At 38.0% G+C, this 20,778-nt stretch overlaps 2 protein-coding genes across 3 annotated transcripts in view; both read left to right on the top strand.

Annotated features, from left to right (window-relative positions):
• Positions 1-7,430, top strand: part of oprm1 (opioid receptor, mu 1) — a 39,335-nt gene extending 31,905 nt beyond the window's left edge. The window contains exons 3-6 of one of the 2 annotated variants that reach the window (XM_039622199.1): positions 2,110-2,279; positions 3,187-3,365; positions 3,582-3,752; positions 5,833-7,430. In XM_039622199.1, the coding sequence (XP_039478133.1) occupies positions 2,110-2,279; positions 3,187-3,365; positions 3,582-3,752; positions 5,833-5,842 (530 nt within the window). In that variant the 3' untranslated portion in view covers positions 5,843-7,430. Of the gene's footprint in view, positions 1-2,109; positions 2,280-3,186; positions 3,366-3,581; positions 3,766-5,832 lie in introns of both variants that reach the window. The other variant, XM_031746779.2, reaches the window with a different exon arrangement.
• Positions 7,431-17,992: 10,562 nt separating this feature from the next.
• On the top strand, positions 17,993-20,124 carry sf3b5 (splicing factor 3b, subunit 5). Its single transcript, XM_031746772.2, has 2 exons — positions 17,993-18,138; positions 19,495-20,124. The coding sequence occupies exon 2, from the start codon at positions 19,521-19,523 to the stop codon at positions 19,779-19,781; it is 261 nt and encodes an 86-aa protein (XP_031602632.1). The 5' UTR covers positions 17,993-18,138; positions 19,495-19,520; the 3' UTR covers positions 19,782-20,124.
• Positions 20,125-20,778: the final 654 nt, after the last annotated feature.

Here is a 20,778-nt window from a genome sequence, read left to right as displayed (position 1 = left end):
TCTGTCGAATAATTATTCACCACTTATCTAACTCCAGCCCCCCATTTGTTTGCCTGTTAGCTCACTCTGGTTCATGATACGGAAGTCCTCACATCAAAAAGTGTGTAAACAACATGTGTTGCGAGGCAATCAAGTGTACTGTTATTGTCAAGTACGCTATCTCATTGATTTCCATGGGGAGTTAAGTGTATTGTAGTGGTTTACACATTTCCCTAATAAGCAAAAGATCCCTGGCTTGATCCTGAGAGGAGACACAAACCCCTTGAGTGTTGTGTCAGGAAAGGCATCCAGCATAAAAATCTACCAAAGCAAAAACGCTGTGGTGATCCCTTGTAAGTAAGCTACCAGCCAAAGCTATAGTTTTTCAATGGGAAGTCAAAATGAACCCTTGCAAGTATATGTGGCCATTTTTTTTTCTTTCACTGTATTTAACACCCCAAAATTCATCATACGTTTAGTAAACTAGTCAAGTTGTTAGGAGTTACCCAAATTTGGAATTAAACATTAAATAATTTTTTGTGGTAAAATGTACACACACCCTATGCAATTCTTATTTTTACAAACAGCATTTCAACAATGGCACAGAAACTACAAAACAATAATGAACACATTCAGTTCAGTCTCTTCATTTTTGCTTGAAAAAGCAGTTACACACTCCAGCACACTGTAAATGAAGAGAAACTACAATATTTATTGTGTAACTGCACAAATAACTAGTTCTGGCTGCTGTCAAATACAGCTGTCTTCACAGCCAAAAAGCTGCTTGCAAGGAAAAAAAGAAGCATTTCCAGGAGCAAATGCAGGAGCAAATGCAGTGGTAAAGACGGTAACTGAATAAAAATGAAACTCAAGCATTCTTTCAATCTGTTTAAGAAGAGAGAGTAAAAGGAGATTTACTGCGAAGCTGTGGGCTGTGGAGGCAAGGTTCTTAAAGACGTGATTGCTTTACCTTGACATAACAGTTTTCAGTGAAAAGGTTTTTCTCGGGCAGCTTCAGGGAGACATTGCTGTCTTTGTGTTGCTTCATAATATAGCACTGAACAATGGACTAATAATTTTTTCCCTACTTACCTAGTTTGACAATAAGTCTGAGATCATGCTGGTGAAAGGAAATAGACTTAAATGTGTAGCATCCATAAAACAAGTGATAGTGCATGTGTATTTAAATCCTATCTGTAAATAAACTTAATAAGCATAAAGAACAAGAGATCTGTTCCCCTGTGTTGGCTGACTGCATATATAATATAATAATATATATGACGAATATGTAAAGCACCAAATCATCCACAGCATTTTAAGTAATTTGCTTATTTCTCAAATGTGGGATTTTGCTTCTTCTTTGGTTGTATTTGCTTTCCATAATTAGTTTTAGAAAAAGACTATTTTGAAGATGTGACACTGCCCTCTGAAAAATTATTTTTCTGCATTTTCACATTTTAAAGAGGCAGTTAAAAGGGACCCGTTTATATCCTATCTTATGTATGTGTATGCTGTGACTATAGAGCTCATAGTATACATACCCAAAGTTTCAAATACTGAGGTCAGGTTATATACGTAAGCCCTACAAGCCCAAAAGCTCAGGCTGCTCTTGGCTCTGTATGATGTCAGTGAAAGTTGAGATTCTTGATATGGTCGTTTCGAGCATGCCGCTCTGTCTGCAAGCACACCTTCTGTTCAACGCTTCTGTTTGCAAGAGAAAGCCAATCAGAAGAAAGCTAGCTTAACGTGAGGGGGGAGGGTCGTAAAACAGCACATTTTAGGCAGCTGTGGAGCTGCACCAAGACCCAGCCTGGGTTTATTTAGTATAATAAGTTTTATTAGGTATTATTTTGAACTGCAATCTAACCATTAGAGTCCAATAATAAAATATTACAACTGAAAGTGATTATAATCAACCCCTTTTCATAAATTAAAGAATGGAAAATTTGGACTCTTATGAAAGTAATTTCCACAGTTCATTTTCTAATCAGTAATTTTTTAAATAGTTTTCAATGATGATTATAAAAAAAAATAGGCAGCAAGCAAAAATAGAGTTTATGTTAAATACTTACACATGCATATGATGAATGTTTATGATGACCCTATCCTGTGTCTCCTTAACCTGCACAGACACAGTGGACTGCAAGCTGAATTTCCCCCACCCTGCCTGGTACTGGGACACCCTGCTCAAGATCTGTGTGTTCATCTTTGCCTTCATCATGCCCGTCCTCATCATCACTGTCTGCTATGGCCTCATGATCCTGCGGCTGAAGAGCGTGCGAATGCTGTCGGGCTCCCAGGTTGGGAAAATGCGTTTTCTTTCAAAAGCCCCAAAATTGCATATATAATTACTTTTTTTTGTTGCATTTCGTCAAGGGGATTTAATTAGATGCAAATTGTGCATTTTCTAAAATTATTAAACCTAGGGTATAAACCTAATTGATTTTATTTTTCAGAATAATGAGGCACAATAGCAACCTGCCCAGAGCATGCTTGCAAATATGGTGCACTCATCGCTCTCAAGTCCAAGTAATTAGAGAAAATCAACTTAAGCCTGAGGTTGCGGCTTAGTTTTAATTAACCTCTTAGTGCTCACTAGCATGAATATGGGTAGAATGAAAATTCTGCTGCCGTGTTTTAAAAAGCATCAGCTTACTCTGAATGAATAACGATTCAATGAAAAACATTTAAATATACCAAAAAAACCCCCCACCAACAACACCAATAGGTCCCAGCTTTTAAAAAGGACTGCATGTTCTTTTTCTATAAAGGCAAATCACTATTTTTCAGCATAAGAGTCTAATGACCAAAATACCTCAAAGCTAGTTGTCTTTTTTCAGTCAAAGGGGGGAGATAAATGGTAAGGTAACACCACACTGGAATGCACGACAGTAACCTTTCACTCAGTATTTGAGTTGTTGCATAATGAAAACATCCTAAAGCAGAAATAAAAGGAAGAGTAAACATTCTTCTACATAGGATTTGTTACTGCTTATAGCTCTTAATTCTCTCCTCTTACTCTCTCATCCTTCCTTACAGGATTACATTCTCTAATCTCCATCCTTTTCACACACTAGCCTCTCTGCTCTGTCATTCTTTCGTTATTATTTATCTTTCCCTGCTATCCTGCCTTCTCCAGTTTTTTCTTTTTCATCTTTTCACCAGACTTGTACCCATCACTAATCTGCCTAACTTTTTCACACACAGGAGAAGGACAGGAATCTGCGTCGAATCACCCGGATGGTCCTTGTAGTGGTTGCCGTCTTCATTGTCTGCTGGACTCCTATCCATATCTTTGTCATCATCTCAGCTCTGATCACCATCCCCAACTCCACTTTCCAGACTATCACCTGGCATTTCTGCATCGCTCTCGGCTACACCAACAGGTACCTAGCAGAGAAAAATATGCACTGTTTTTGTTTTTCTTCAAAATTCTGGATTCTAATTATTTTTAGAATTATTAATTTAAAAGGAAAAGGGTGTAGGATGGGATAATAGGAGGATTTTATCAGGAAACCACATTAAACAGTAAAGTTGAATTTAGCTTGAGGCTGATTTTTGTGCTTGTTATAAGCTTTGATCCTGTTTTTTGTCTCCTGCAGTAGTCTAAACCCCATCCTTTATGGCTACCTGGATGAGAACTTCAAGCGTTGTTTCCGTGAGTTCTGCACCCCAAGTCCTTCGGTGTTGGAGATACAGAATTCATCCAGGACTGGAGCCAGTAGCCGCAAGATCCCACAGCGCGAACACATCAGCGCAAACACAGGAGAAAGGTCCAATCAACAGGTCACCAGTGTCTGTATTACTTGAATGTTTTTAAAGGAGTAGTTAGATAGGAGCATTTAGTGGAAGAGTCTTTCACTCTGAGTTTCAATGTTAAAGGAGAACATCAACAGCTTCCAAATATCTGTACAGTTGGTGGCACAGCTGGTAAGCTTGGCTTGCAGAATTTTTTTTTGCCAGAAGCAGAGAAAATGAAAGTCACTGTGCACCCTCAAAAAGTGTGCAATCTAAACTGACATGCAGTACTGTGCAGAAGTCTTGAGCCTGCCTTAATTTTTTCATATCTTGCTTCCAAGGAGCCAGACTTTCTTGACATTTTTATTAACAACAGTTCTCCTGTTTTTTTAAGGTCTTTCTTAGATTTTCTCTGGATATGCTGCTTTTCAGTCCAGCTCTTATGCCTGACAATTTCCAAGGGGTTTATTTGTTGGGGTTAGTGGGGTTTTTTTGGTAAGCTTGTTAACACTGACCTATGAACCATTTGAGCATAAGAAAGACACCTAACTCAAAGCACAAACTAGTTCCATGTCTACAAGTCATAGACAACCTTTTAAATTGTATCTTTTCCACTTTGCCATTAACAGCGAGTTGCAAAAGGAAAAGACGACACAGTGTGACAGTCAGAAAATAGCTCTGGTTTTTCACCAACAAGGTGATTCTCAAAATGCTATTGCATGTATGGTGTGTCCTTAAAAAGTTGAGGAAACTGGACAATAGGAGATGAACAACATGTGAAAGTCGTGTTCTTCAGAAACAGAAAAAAATCTAGCAAAGACATGACACAGGACCTGAGAGATGCATCCGCCCCTTCACTGTAGCCTCATCAGAAAAGGTCTCAATAGAAGGGTGGCAGTAGAGAAGCATTTCTTAAGAGAGGGAAACAGTCATTTCTCACTGGCTGCGCTGTGAAAATCAAAGCATAAACACGGTGAAGGCTCTGCCATGGTTTGAGCCTTATTTCACCCAGTAGTTTGGGGGATTTTGTCAAACTGATGGAATTATGAATGTACAAAAGTACTGTCAGATTTTGTAATACCACAAAGCATCTAACTGGCGATAGCTTCATTTTCTTTTAGCAGAACAATGATCCTAAACACACTGTTTTGCCTTAAATACCGTGTTTCCGCGTATGTTAAACCTTTTTTTCAATAAATTTGCTTCACCCAGTTCTCTTTTTCATAAAAAATTAGGGGAGGCTCAAGTCTTAATTTTGAACAGAACCAAGTTAAAAATGTCTCTTCCTGCTTGTAGCATTAGGCTAACTTAGGCTAAGGCTGTAACATCATTTCATACCGTGAACTATGTATACTGCATAACAGGCCGAATTTCAACAGCACAGTGTTGTCTCAAATTGAACACAGCATTATGTAGTTAGAGGAAATGACATTTGAAAATACCCACTATCTTCATTAACGTCTGATTGAGTTCACCTGTTTCTTATTATGCTCCTCTCACTGGTGGGCTTTTAAACCCAGTTCCAGCCCAGCCCTCTATGCTCTCACTCTGATGTGTATAACTGCTACTAATATGACTACTGAAGGGTCTTGAAATTACAATGGTAGGGTACACTTTGTTAAGATTCTTCATCTATCTCAGTTTATCCTCCTATCAGATGGGCCCATTAAGATCAAGTCCTTATTAAAAAATATGCCTGTTTCAGTTCAAATGTATTTGTAATAATTCTTATAAATCCTTTTTTCGTTCTTTATTAAACACATTCATAACAACAAAGTACGATGCACTTTTTGAAAGCATGTACAACATTTCCACAAGAGTAAATTTGTTTCCATAATATTTAGCTAGCTGAGCTCTGACTGCACTTCTTGCACTTCACTGCAGTGCTTCTTGTTTATATTTAAATTGTGTCTACGTCCGGACCTACCATTAAATGAAACAGTCATGTTTGCTTTACAAAGATGAAGGCAGTATCAAACTCTCAGCAACAAAGCAATAATGAATATATCACCAAACATCAAACTTATCCAAGAATTTCTAGTGAATTCATGGCCATGGGTTCACAAAGTGTGTAACTAAGTGCACATAAGATAAACATCCTTTCTTTCTCTGCAGGTATGACTAGCCTTGGAGGGGTCGTCAGTGGACTCTCGCTGTTGTGGCAGTGTTCCCAATGACGATCTCAACTCAGAAGTCACCCAGGTCACCACGGGGCTCTGATTATCCACGTACACATAAGCCACATTCACACAACCATTCAGGACACGGCTAAGACACAACAGCACAGAACATTTTAGCCAGAATGCTTAACTGCATCACATCAGGCCACTACTCTGCCAGCTAGTGTACCTAACTACATGGCTGTGCAAGCTTTTTTACACATTGGTTACATCGATTGGGTAGCATATGCGGACTGTTTGTGAAGTGGATTTGTGGCATGTTTCTTTTACTGGATGCACATGCTTCAAATGTAGGTCTGTGTGAGTCTAAGCCAAAACAATCCCTAAATTCTATCTGTTAACAGCTCCACACCTACATGGCCAGAAATGATAGACCTCAGGATCTATGATGTGGAGACACATGGGAGAATTTAAATGGGAGAATAAGGCGTCTTTAGCCTATCACTGTGCCAAAAGGAGATTTGTAAAATATTCAACTAAGACGCAACAAAATTGGTCAAAGGAGATAACAATGCTATAATGCTGAATCCCTTTTTTACAGCCCAGGTGGCCTCGAGGTAGCTGGAAATCTAAAATGGAAGCAGGTTTTGTTTTAATGTGGGCTGTTGACAGTACAGGAGCCTTCACTGTGTTATTTTAAAACAAAACAAAACAAAAAAACCCACCACATCTGATTAAAAGGAATGCACATACCTCTCATACAAATGTATAAAGAAGAACTGTCCTGTTTTTAACATTTGCAGGGGGGACCTCCACCATGTAGTCATACTCAACTCATACAAGTTATACTCAAAGAAAACCAGTCATTACCATATCAGGGTGTCTGAATTGAAGTTTTTGCACTAAGTTGAGCGGTATTTGTGTTACATTAGTATTGTGTGGACTACACAGATTCAATATGTGCATTAAACATAAAAATATACTGACAGAACTATAAAAGCCACTTTCACAAGCCACCGATTGGTATATGTGTCTTGTTTTCTTCTTTCTGCTTTGTACAGAGCTGCCCCATTTATCAAAGTCTCTCGTATTAACTAATTCATTATAGTGTAAAAAATACATCAGTTAATTGTATTTGTCAAGCTCATATGGCTTCACACCAGTCTGCCACTTTTTTTCCAGATGTCTAAAAAGAACAGATCATCGTGTTGCTGCGCGGCACAGGATCTGCTTATTGTTGGTTCTTTTCCTGTGTAACTGCATGAAGACATGACCATAGAGAAAATGTCTTTCATAGCTAATTACAGCGCCTGACACTGCTTCTATATCAGATCAGCACCTTTTCACTTTTACACCTGGTTAGCAGAATTTTCCGTTGAGTGATCTACGTAGTGCCGTTCAAACTTTGGCCACTTCAAGAAGATGAGTTGTGAGTTGCACTGCACTCGGTAACGATTTCACCATGAAGCACAGATGTAGTACAGCAGCGGTCCCCAACCCCCGGGCCTCGGACCAGTACCGGTCCATGAGTCGTTTGGTACCGGGCCGCGAGAGTTGAGGCTCAGGTGTGAAATGTATGGTTTTCAGGGTTTTTATCGGTTTTCAGCGTTATTTTGTTATCGTTTTTATCGTTAACTCGGTTTTCCTGGGTCTTTTCACGTGTGTTATGAATAAATCTTCTTTTTTTCGGTACCGGTACCAGTTTTATTTTGTTGTATTTATCCGCGACACCTTAAAGGCCGGTCCGTGAAAATGTTGTCGGGCATAAACCGGTCCGTAGCGCAAAAAAGGTTGGGGACCGCTGTAGTACAGTATTGTACTTTCTCTGCAAAATCTGACATATGTACGAATGTATATTTGTTTACCACAGTGCATCCTTGTGGATGCTCTAAACCAGCAAAAAACTTTCATCAGCCCGTCCTGCACAACCTTCAGTGTGTGCTGTTGCAGCAAATAGTGCAGACGTATGCTTTTACCAGTGTATAATTAAGCAGCCATTACAACAGGTAAGGGTTGAAGTGGAGTCACTTCTCTGAAAAAGTTTAGCCAAGCAGGACTGTAACACCTGTTGTAATCACTAGAATTCCTTGTGCTTACGTGTTGTGCCATATGCCAAACTTGAGCGCCTTTTTTCATAGTAGCTCTATGCGATATTCAGTGTACTGGTATTTTTTTCTAAGGATCTGTAAAAGTAAATGATTGTATTAATCTGCCATGTAAAATATTATAAGTATTCTGTCGCTTTTTTTAACGAATGTGAAATCATTAAAATCAGTGTGGTACTATACATATATATATATATATATATATATATATATATACATTTTGTCTTTTAAATCTGCTTTTAATCGGGACGTGTGTAAATCAGAATACTGTGTATGTAAATTGTTGTACACAGAGAGTTTAACTTTGGAAACTGTTTTTGATGAAAACTGCTATACGAGGATGGCACACTGTGCATACTGCTTCGAACTGAAAGACTAAACTGTAGATGATTCTTTGCAGCCCATCAAGCTTCAAAATAGCAGCAAAATTTGCTCCGTGGTGCATGAACTGTCAAATGTTGTATCTCAAGCGCAATGTGTTCTTCATTTGGCAACGAGAACATTATGTTTCATTTCACAAAACACATCATGTAAACAAAGGAATCAAATGTCACCTTTTGTGCAGTGTTTCAGGCCAGGAATGAAGAGAAGGAATAAACAGTTGCAGCAGTAAACAAAGGGAGGAAGGGTTTTAATCGGACTATGTTTCCACCTGAAGTCTAGAGAAATTCCTGTTTAGATAACTGGGAACTTTAGAGTGGCTATAGCTGAGTGTGAGAGCTGAGAGTTTGCCACATTTGTTAACTGTGTCGTAGATTAATGATCTCTTCAGGGTAAATGATGACCTTCGGCGCATTGTATAACAAGAAAATTTGTTATGCGGAAAAAGCATACATGCTAGAAAAGTTTAGGTGTGCTCTAGTGTTGCAAATAACTAAATATCAGCGAGCCAGGCAATCTGTTTAAATTTCTCCAATGCTGAAGCTATGTGCATGGCATTGTTGTATTTGAAAGTTGTCTTTCATGCATTTGTTTGTGTTTGTATGAAGTAATTGTTGCAATCATTGTACAGGAGCAATCAGAGGAAGACAAACCCGCTTGGAAAAAAGAAACATAAGAGGAAAGCAAACCAAACTAATATTACCTAAAATAGCATGGCATTTGTAATCTGCTACCAACTTAAAAGCCTCAACCCACTTAGCTATAGAGCTAAAAAGACTCAGGCTGGTCTCAGAATTCAAGCACTAGAAGCTTAGTAGATATTTGATTATATATGTAGCAGTAAAGTTCATGTGTAAGACCCTGTTTTCAATATTCTTTAGCTTACTTTAATCAGCTAACTGTAGGTGAAATGGTCATTTCAGTCCACAAAGCTAAAGGTTGCTGCTACAAACAAGAAGCCTGCTTTGATGTACTTGTGCTGAAAATCAAGGATCCATTGATTCAGCAATAACTAGAGAGCCTCTCTGGAGAGCACACCATTCGCCAAGACCAATAACCTATCCTGCAATTTTAAATTGACTCTTGCCTGGACAACTCGGAAAAAAAAATAGCGAGATGCAATAAGGTACAATAAGATGATGATACTCTAATTCCATTCAAATGAAGAAAAACAATACACGATCCATCCTGAAGCACAGCAAGGTACATTTAACATGTGCAAGATGCAACATCTGGCTCCGAGTGCACCTAGAACTGAGTCATTACCGTCCTTGAGCTGTACATGTGCTGCCATGAAACTCTCTCTTCTTTATTTTGTTATTTATGAGAATTATAAAAAATGTATTCTGGTGATATTTCTTGTGATTTAATGTTAAAAACAAGAATTTATGATTTATGGATGGCTCTCTGTAACACTGTACATGTAATATTGCAGTTATCTGGTTATTGTCTATGGAATAAAGTGTCATTATAAATCTAACCGAACTACCTTTTTTCTTGCATTTGAATAAAACATTATCTACATTTCAGTCTTCCTTGTATTCAAAAACAAGAATGTTTTCCACGTTCAAATTAAACACAATGCAGCTTGTCTGTGAACCCAGAGATAAATACTGACAACAGAAACAGATCATGAGGAAAAATGAACTATACAAAATACATTTTGTTGCCTTCAGGCAGACTTTACTCACATTCAGCAGCTGGAGTGTTTTCTCCCATTAATCACGCATTACCTCCTACTACTATAATTTATCACCAGATAATCTATAAACATATTGCTGCGACATTTGGAAATTTCACATGTCAGCCTTCGGGTGCTGCATCACCTCAGAGTGATGTTAACTTTTAAAAATGACAAGATTTCAACATAAGGCCATACATCCACACATTCAGAAGAAATTTACATTCACTAACATGCCTGAAAACCCTTATGCCAGGACCACTCGCGGATGCTGGGCATGCACGTGCCATTGGAAGCAGAAGGCAGAGGATTGGCTGGTTGTAGAAAATGGGGATGAGTCAGGAAAGCGCATGTAGTCAGGAAGCAAACGTGGGTGTCATCATGCGTCATCATTTTCAAAAGTCTGGAACCACTGCCAAATTTGTACCTGTATGTGAGGAATGGGTAATGAGTCCCCTATGAGCACCTGTGCACAGCAGCAGTGGTAAAAACTATGTGGTGCATTTTTTTTCTTTGGTATGTTCTTTCAGTCTGCTGTAATAACACCATAAGTGCCATGTAAGCTTGACTTATTAATAACACTCAGCGAGCACGTGTTGTGGTCCTGTATTTGTTCTTTTTTTCCAATACAATAAAAAGTGCTGTTCAATTTTTTTAATCTTTTTTTTCTTTTTAGCAATTCTGCTTGTAATTCTCTTAAATGTTATTCAATGTTCAAGGATTTACATGCAAATGAAAACCATCTAAAATCTGTTGTGTCTCCCTTGTATATTTGAAATGATAGTTTTCTCAGTTGTTGGGCCTGATTATGGCCAGGTGCATTTCGTTTGCAGTGCTCTCACTCAGCAAGAGGGCACTCGCTTGACATATGGTGCAGTATGGTGTAATATGTGTTACCAAGTGTCAAGGGAAAGAAAAAGAGGGCATTTTAAAAAGACCGAAAACTGTTTCAGCAGCATTTCATTTTGTTCACCGTAGGACTGATTGTCTGGATAGCTACAGAAAAAAAAGAAATGATTTAGAGAGGCTATTTCCAAACATATTGGAAAGATGTCCCAGAATGCCACTTCACTTTTTTGTCTAAAATACAACTACCCTCAAAACTTATAATGTTTATCAATATAGACTCCATTCAGTCTGAGCATGTCTGTGTAATGTGCACGAGGGTTGTACACATCATCATGGTTTCAGAAGTGCGTGGAAGTATTCACAGCATGTATTTGCTGCATAGATGCTTCAAACTCCAGCTTGTCATGTAAGCTGCTGCTCAGCAGCCAGACATTGCCTTATTGGAGTTGGCAGCATGATTTATCCTGTCATAGCAATTATTACGGAGTGACAGTGATTGTCCCGTCTTCCTGCAGAGACCGAGACCTCACCCAGACCCGATGTTGTGAATCTGCCCTTTTCCATATGGAAAGCCAGTCAACCAAAACAAACCTAATCCCCCAAAATCCAAGTTTAATAACTTGATATTTAAAAGGTTAAACCTTTGTCTTGGGGACAAAATCAAGGGTCTGTGTGAGGAGATTTGTTGTATAAAATAATACAGAAACACAATACTGTGACCTATTTCATGCTCCAGTCTGAAAACTTAATATGCGCTTGTGCATGCAGGGGAGAGCTGATAAGTTATGTATGCAAATGTGCTCTTTCTGATAATCTTTTTTCAAAACTGGACAAATTTGATAAGATATTTGTGATGCAAGCAAACATTTCAATTTAGTAAAACAAACAGAAAGCTTTCTCTTTCTCGTGAATACTAAACGTTTATGTTTGTAGATCATCCAAAAGAAATATGTCTCATGCGTGATCCACCCATGAAAATGGTCGCTTTTGTATTAATAGTGAGCAAGAAACATAAACAAGGGGACATTTTTATGAGTTGTTATTATGAGAAATAGAAGATCTATGAAAGACAAAATAAATGCAAAACAAACATTTACTCTGAATTTTTTTGTTCTTCTTTCAGTAAGCCTTCACTGAGATTTATGGTCTCATTAATAAACTTCACTTTGTTTAGACTAAAGACTTGCATCAAATCATCTCCAATAGTTTTGGCTTCATTCGTGAAATTAACTATTTTTTACTTACTTAAACACGGCTTCTATTTGTTTGAGAGTCATGCGGTCTTACCTGCTTACCTGGTGGGAAAACTATGTGCTGCTTTCTAATAACAAACTCCTGTATGATTGAAGCATGTAAGAAATAGAAAGAGTAATGACTTTATTTTTCATTTGTTTTATAGCAGCAAAAAACATAAATCCGTTATGAAATCTCAAACAAGGAGGGTCAAAAAGGAGTGAGTTTGTGTGTTCAGGGCTGTGTCGAATCCAATTTAAGTCCTTCAGGCCTTGATACCCCAGCGCTCCTCTGCGCTTTCATAGAGCAGTGCTTTCCTCAGGCTATTTCACACTTAGATAAATGGCTAGCTGGCTCTCCTCATTTGATGGAGAGGAACATAGCATTTTACTGCTATGGCTCACAGCACATAGGGAGGGTGAGAGCCAGATGCCACAGTCAGAATCTCAGGTGTGGCGAGGAAATGAAAGTCATGGATTGTCCTAAGAGGAAAGACACAGAGTAAGCCAGCAAAAAAACAGCCAGCTGGTCGAGCTTATCTAAGCAAATCAGCGTGACAGACCACTGAGTCCCACAAAACTGCCACCACCTTATGGCTCTACTTGCCAATAAACCAGCCATCCAGCAAAAAGTGGGCAGTTTGTCATCTGACCAATAAGTTGCCTCCGTTTGTCAGTCCACCAACCAACCATGGTTCTAACTACCCAACAGGGTGTAGTTTTCTTGTGCTTCCCCGTCTATCTCCAGTGCACGGTGGTTGGGAATGAGCCCAGGTTTAAATCAATGGAAATATCGCTGACTCCATTTCTTACTATGCTGTTACTCAACGAGACTGTGGGGCATGGGAACCATCCAGTCAGGTAATATTCCCATCAATCCACCTGATTTCATTACCCTGTTCTCCGCTAGTGCTTTGCTTTGCACTTCCCAGGTCCCAGCTCACTAAAAGATTGGCTATCAAAGTTTGATTATCACGTCCCTGCAGCTATTATTTTACCATAGGTGTAACTCTGCAAAGTGAGATAAAATTTACATATTTTTTGTTTCTAATAGAGTAGGAAAGCCAAAAAAAACCCCATAAAACTACTGGAAACACATATATAATCTGTCTGTACTCATATATTTTCTTCTCATATGTTTACAGCACCCATTATTCAAAACTTGGCATAAATACATGACCTTTTCTTCCACACATTGCAAGACAGTTACACACTTCAGGACTTTTATTAAGGGCTCTTCAGCAGATGTTGTAATACCAGCTACAAAGAAACTTTCAACACTACTTCAGTTGTGCAGGTTTGCTCTATAACCAGACCCTAATACAAAAAATCATTCCAGCACTTCTGAAATTCACACATGAAGAGGAAGTTTGATATGAAAACATTCAGTGACTTGGACTGAGGCTAGAAAAACCTTCACTGCATTTTCTTACACATATCAAGATCAGACAAGTCAAATGAATGATTGCTTTGCTTGTCAATTCATTTTTTAAGATCAAAGTTTATTATAATTATGGCACATATGTCTCAAATTTTTGCAGTCTAAGTTTATCCTCTGGTAACACAGGTCTGTTATCCACCTCTCTTCTTCTACCTGTCCAACATGCAAACTCCACACTGAAAGACCACAGAATGGATTCAAACCCAGGACCTTCTTGTTGTGAGGGGACAGTGCTAACCACTGCACCACTCTGCCAGCCAATCAAAAAAGATAACAATAATTTAAAAAAATAAAACCCTAACCCTTACCTCTTTACCATTTCTATTAAATTCTGTTCTTTTTTGCAGACAAAGTTTTTTATATATATATATATACAGTATATATATATTCAGTAGTATGTTGTCCACTTAAAATGCAGTGCAGGTTATGAAAACTGTTGAATACTGAACATCAGAGTGCTACAGACTGGAATTTAACTGGGAAATGTAGAGCAGAAGCATAATTTAACAGGCTTTATTAGCGGCACCTATTTTTCTACACCTTCTATCTCACTGTTGCACCTTCAAGTGGAGACCAGAAGACTGAGCATAATAATCATGCCTTTATTCACATTGTTGCCAAACCCTTTTAACAGTCCGCTGCACTTATTTTGCATTCAGCTCATACTGAGGGATTAGAGTCTCAAGAGGCTGGAGAGTTTTTATCCTTCAGCTGCACTAAACTCTGCATGCTTCTCTGTTATATGCAAAGCCACAAGCAATGTAAACAACATCCCATCTCCACCACAGCTAAGGTGTCACCCAGCTTTGCCGGGATGTGCTGCTGAGAATATCATCCCTGGGGTGCAGTTTGATAAATGCACCTTCCTGTTTTATTGCTATAATCCATCATGCCACGTTATTTTCATCAGATATTTTTCTACAGAACGAGTGAGCTAGACTGTTGATAGTGAAGAGCAGTCCTCATGGGACATAATTCAGTGTGATATGTTGTCTTCTGTAGTTTAATCAAATGTAAAAATAAACCTTAATGAAATGGTCCTAAAACATGGAAAATGCTTTTGTGTATCTATATACTGATCTGATCTGACACATCATAGGAATGTAACTTTGATGGCACTATTCTGTTTTTCCAGTGATTTCTTCCAGATTTCTAGTTATTTCTAAATGTTGCAGAATTCCAACTCGTTGCTGCATATACGGCTCCTGGGATCAAAAGCAGAAACATTCTTGGGTAAAGCCAGCAAACACAATCTTTTGCAGCTACCCAGATAACCACAGCGGTCTCTGAACAGTAATAAAGAGATGACTCGGCTCTATAAACAACCAACCAAACAGTTAATATAAAGAACATGCAAAATTCAGGTAATCATCCAAAGTGCAATATGTTATCTTAAAAGGGTTGGGACTGGAAATAAGTTTGGTAATAAAAATAAATATAACTCTCAGGAGAATGCTTTTGCAAAAATTAAAATTACCTTCGGGTAACCTCAATGCACATCTTCCTGTTATTGCGCCTTAGAGATGAACACAGTCTACGAGATGCACAAAAACTATTAAAATTAATGAAGCACAGGAGTCATGCACTCATAGTTTCTGTAGAAATGTTGGATTTAAATTGTTTTCCCCAAAGAAACATTTTACAATGTTCAGCCAGACAGTAAAATGTTATAGTAGATGTAGTAATAGTTTTTACTAGACCTTCATGGCTCCCAGAAAATGATCTGAATGCTACTGATACCAGAAGTCTCGACGTTTATTTCCTTTCTGTTTCTTTAGTTGGGACCCTAATGGCATTCACACTGCCCTTGGGATGAATTCCAGCCTGTTATGTATTCATAAAATGTATGCATTTATTGTCAGGTCAAAAATGTAAAGTGTCCAATAGCATTGTGACTAAATACTAACATTCCCCAGGAATAAAACAGCAGTAACACAGGCACCAAAGTCCAAGGAATGTCAGTTAGAGTCAGCAACTTGTAGAGATGACCCTAAACCTTACCCTGAGTTTTTAGTTGTCCAAATATCAGCATAAAACAGCAGCTCCCAAATTTATTTCCAAAACTGTGTTAAAAAAAAATAGCACTGCAGCTATACACCAGTATACTTAACTCCATGTTTATTTTGGGACTGTGGGAGGAACCCACACGGTGAGAACATACAAACTCTACACAAAAACAGCCCCAGACTGGATTCAAAAATCCTTCTTGCCATGAGGCAAACCATGCACTATTGTGCCACATGTATTGGCACACTAGTCTATTCTCTTTAGATAACATCTAAAGACAATAGAGCCTAACTATTCACAAAATATAAGTAAACATTTCAGAAATGTGGTGATTTTGGCTCAAAATTAAATGTTGAGCCAAGAATATTGCCCATCATCCTACCCATGAGTGCCATAACGCTAATGTCTGTGGTTAAGTTATTACTGCTTTGCACCTAGCCACAGAACATCATACAGACAAATTTGGCAGTTTAACAGAAAACAGGCAACACAAACAGAGACAGACACATTTTGAGCTAATTGGGTCAAACAGCTAATGAGCCTATGGAATGGTAAGGCGCCTGTTATCCTTCACTCCCACAATTCACAAGAATCACTGCTCCCATTCGACTATTTGAGAGACAGATGTCCTGGCATGACATAAATAAACTGAATTGGGTTGAACTGAATTAAACTGAATTGAACTATTGGTCAGAATTTAGTGAAACACAGTGATCACCTGATGGTTCTTCACTGAAACTGTTCTCATTGTCAATGTCAAGGTTACAGTTGTTGTTTTATGGACATTTTTCCATTTTCACAAGAATTACTGTTTCTCCTGGAGGTCCAGTTTTAATGAAATGACATTAATTTGTCCTGGATCTGACTGTTTACAAGCCTGCTTGACTTCTCAGTGGATTTCAATTCTCATGAGTTTCTGCAATAAAGCCAGCTAGTAACAACAAAACTTTCTTTCTGCACCTCACACAATACAATAACCTCTGTATTATGATGGATCATGAGGTGGATGAGCTACTACATTGCTGACATTCTAGCAAAGGTGTCCGTGCCCTAGAGCCCAGTCTATATGATCAAATAGAATAGAATAGCTTTATTAACCAAATCCATGGAAAATTGCCTTTGTTTCACCAAGTTGCTTCAAATGAACCCACATTCATACATATACAGATACAACACTTCAATACAACAATAAAAACACATCACAGCATCTCATTATTCAGTATATCAATTGCTCTCGGCACAAATCCTCCCTTATACACCTCTATACCTGGAGGTGTCCTATAATGTCGTTTTGAAGGCATTAATTCAAAATCAGAATAGAGAGGGAGGTCATGGTCAGCAATAATAGACCGGGCTTTCCTCAAAACAGACTGATGACACAGTTTATCCAGTTTAATTTGATGTTGACCAATAATTTGATTCTGAAAATAATGTGGTTTGTTCTTAAATTGCCATAGTCAGGTTATTGAAATATTGAACGTAATGATGTTTTCAATCAAAGTGACGTAAACATCGTGATTAATTCCAAAGTCCCTTAACATCCTAATAAGAAACAATGATTAGGTTTCTTGTAAATGGGGTCAACATTAACCATAATATTAACCTTGTCATCAATATATGTTAGCATATATATATAAGCTATTAATGACTTCCACAGACTGACCAGAAAGTGAAAGACTGTAATGGGGCTTGTGTAATTCAACACAAGATCTTTCATTTTGTTGACATTAATCAACAAATGACAAGATTTAGCACCATTCTTCCAACCTATGTACCTGAGCAAAACAAATATGGTCAGAGTTCCTATAAAAGTGATCACTGGAAAGAATTGAATGAGGAATAAAGGAGAGAGTTTGTTATATGGTGACACATCCAGTCAGTCTGTATGTACAGTTAATAGGCTTCTGTCTTTTTTCCATATCAGGCTGTGGCTGAATATGATGTTGATCAAAAGCTGGAATTATGCTATTTATATGACTGATTATTATTATTATATAATATTAATTGTGTGTGTGTGTGTGCGCGCGCGCGCGCGCATTATATCGCAAATGTGCACATTATTTACTATTCCCTACATACTAAATGTTAGGCTTAAACTTATGATAAGCAGATGTTTTCATTTGTTTGTAACTGCACAACATGTGATTCTGAGCCAGTGCCCCTCAGTTTATTTGTTGTAAAATAAACGTTGCCTCACATACTGTACAAAATTTCAAAAATCCGAATATAAGCACACAGGTCGCGAACGAGCCGGTCGTTTTGATGTTTGATTGATTGATTGATTGTTATTCTCTGTATTTCCTTAATTATATAATTAACTGCGGGTTAAGAGAACAACAGTTTTTTTTGTCAGTGTTAAGTGATGCATTGCACCTTCGTACTTGTGTGTATTACTAATACATTACAATACTATGCACATATATATATAATTAAGATTTAGGATCTACACGAGAAACGCAGAGTTTACAGTCTATGTTCCTTTCCGGTTCATTTTACTGGGCGAACCAACCGGAAGTGATCGCTCCGTGGTGCTGTGTTGAGGTGGAGACAGTCGTGTAATTTATTTACATCTCCTACCTTCGTGTTTGAATTCCTAACATTTTATGTAAGTATCCGTTGTATTTTAAACTTAAAATCTGTCTTCCTAGTTATTATATTAACTTTAAAAGGAACATTTAGAGAGCGGTTTACAGATACGGTGAATAGGCTAACAATGGCTAATTAGCCTCACATTAGCATTAGCAGGAAAACAAAAACCGGTTAATTTCTCTGTTTACATAGAAATGTCTTTACTTTAAATTTAAATAAAATGTAAATTGCTTCAAACTATTATAATCATTCATTTCGGGTTAACATTTGTTGTGGCATTGCTAGACTCGTAAATACAAAATACAAGAAAAATATTGAGGTTACATGACTGAACTTGCGTCTCCTTTTTAGCTGCACGTTTCTTGTGATGTCCGCATGTGCTATTGCTGTTAGATAGCGTTTCATTCATGGGTCCCTGTACTTATAAGCCTTAAACGGCTTACAATAGATGGTTATTTTGGCTCCGAATCAATCAGCCTTCGGTATGTGACTTTACTCAGAAGAACAACGGCTGGTAAAGAAAATGAGTCTTTGTTTCTACAATGGCTGGCAATAAATATAAAACATCAGAACACGACCACTCTGTTACTAAAACAAAATTCACAAGTATAAATGACAGCAACAAGGTCGGCGACTTACGTAAGTTGTGTCGTAGACGCAGAATGCCCACAGAAGTCTAAATCGGACCTTTACCTGCACTTCATCTGTGGTGACAGCCTTTTCCTATTTCTTAACAACCACTGGATAAAAACCAGACCTTAGAAAAGTGTCTGTGTTGTATTTGGAAAACCAGAGCCAGTGAAAATGTGGGACACAGTCTCAATATGTGGGATAAGGGATAAAAATATTGTAACACAATAATCAAGGTTATTTTTGCTCAGTATTAAGGTTGCAATTCTTTAACCTGGTAAGACTTTTGAGCTTTTTAAACAATGAAGACAATTTATTTCTTGTTCTTTGTCACTTTTTTCAGTCAAAGGTATTCCAAACATATGAATTGGTTTTCTTTTTGATGACCAAAAAAGTCTCTCTTTATATCATTTTTGGTTGAGCTGACCTGCCAAAACCTGAAGGGAACACTGGGTGTTTAGTGAGGGGCAAAATTGTGCCAGTGCAAAGGAAGGGGATTCACTGGATTTATAGAATAGGACAAAATATGAACCCTCGCCTTTTGTTAAAAGACAAACAGCACAGTTGTAGTCTTTTTTTTTTTTTCAGTCTGTAAAAGATAGTTCTAATTGAATACAGACTTTGATTAATAGCCCATCTTAAAGTTTTTAGCCTGTTATCTCATTGTGTGGTCCATATTTATTTTTATTTATTTATTTTGTATTTGTATTCTAACTTCTTTCTCATCTCTTCCCCTGTCTAGAGCCTCCAGGACTCATTTCAGCAAGAATGACAGACCGTTACAACATCCACAGTCAGCTGGAGCATCTCCAATCAAAGTATATTGGCACAGGACACGCCGACACCAGCAAGTGGGAATGGCTGGTCAATCAGCATCGTGATTCCTACTGCTCCTACATGGGACATTTTGACCTGCTGAACTACTTTGCTGTAGCTGAGAACGAGAGCAAAGCGCGTGTTCGTTTCAACCTGATGGAGAAGATGCTTCAGCCATGTGGACCACCAGCAGATAAACCTGATGATGCCTAGATCTCACTGGAGTGAGCAGTGGGTGCTTTTTGTCAGAAACAAAAAATTTCCAACTAAAACTGCTACTTCGTCCTTGTTTGACTCCACCATCACTGGATTCCTTGTCTACTTATAGAAGAGAAGACTTTTTCATTTTTTGGTTTTATATGGACCAGATCAAAATATTTTCTTGCCCAGCACCATTTTCTAAACAGTTGTTTGAAGGTGAAAGTGCTTCAACAGCTGAACATATACCAGAGAACATAATAGAAAGCAGGTATAAAGTGGTGTACTTTCATCTGCATGTGCTTGCATTAAAGGATGGAGATGTATTCTTGATTTCATTAAAATTTGTCGTTTTCTATTTTGGCACTTCTTGATTGCATTTACATGAATTTAGATTTAATGGCCAATGGTTCAGATTCATTCACGTGTTGTGATTTAAGATGTAGTCATTTATACAGTAAGTTAAAAAAAAATGGGGAAAAAAGTTTGTACCCAACAAAAACTGATTTAGTATTGACAGTGTTGGGCAGCAACAAAGGGACAGCAGTTCCAATGTGTCTTGGCATGGGTTACCCCTCATCCCTGTGACACCACAGGGGGAGTGAGAACAATTTGTGCAAAAAAAGATTTGCTCATCAGGTGGAAAGTGCTTTCTGTTACATTCCCGCACCACCTGTAGCTGTTCTGTTGGATAGAAGGTAGTTGCTGTGAAAGCCAGCTCATGGCCAAGTCATTCAGAGTCTTGGTGGAAGGATTTATGTTTCCACTGAATCAATTTTTTTTTTTTTTTTTTTTTTTTAAGTTTGGCACTCAAAAAGAAAAATGTGTACACAGTAGACATTTGACTAAACTTAGTCATGGAAAAAACATTTAGGTAAGCCGGTTTACAAAGAGAACTAGGGGACAGAAAAAACTAGCAGATCTTGTGGGGGAGCATAAAATCATTTGCACTGTGAAGAAGGAAAAGTCAGCTTTGATTAAAATGGAATAAAATTGTAGAAAGAAAGTAAGC

The sequence above is a fragment of the Oreochromis aureus genome, linkage group 13, assembly GCF_013358895.1.
Source record: "Oreochromis aureus strain Israel breed Guangdong linkage group 13, ZZ_aureus, whole genome shotgun sequence".
NCBI classification, from domain to species: Eukaryota; Metazoa; Chordata; class Actinopteri; order Cichliformes; family Cichlidae; genus Oreochromis; species Oreochromis aureus.
The sequence above is the reverse complement of the archived record's forward strand: the minus strand, read 5'-3'. Positions and strand labels throughout refer to the sequence as shown.

Excerpts from the sequence above, each read along its gene's own strand:
- sf3b5 (XM_031746772.2), top strand. The coding sequence starts at position 19,521 with ATGACAGACCGTTACAACATCCACAGTCAGCTGGAGCATCTCCAATCA.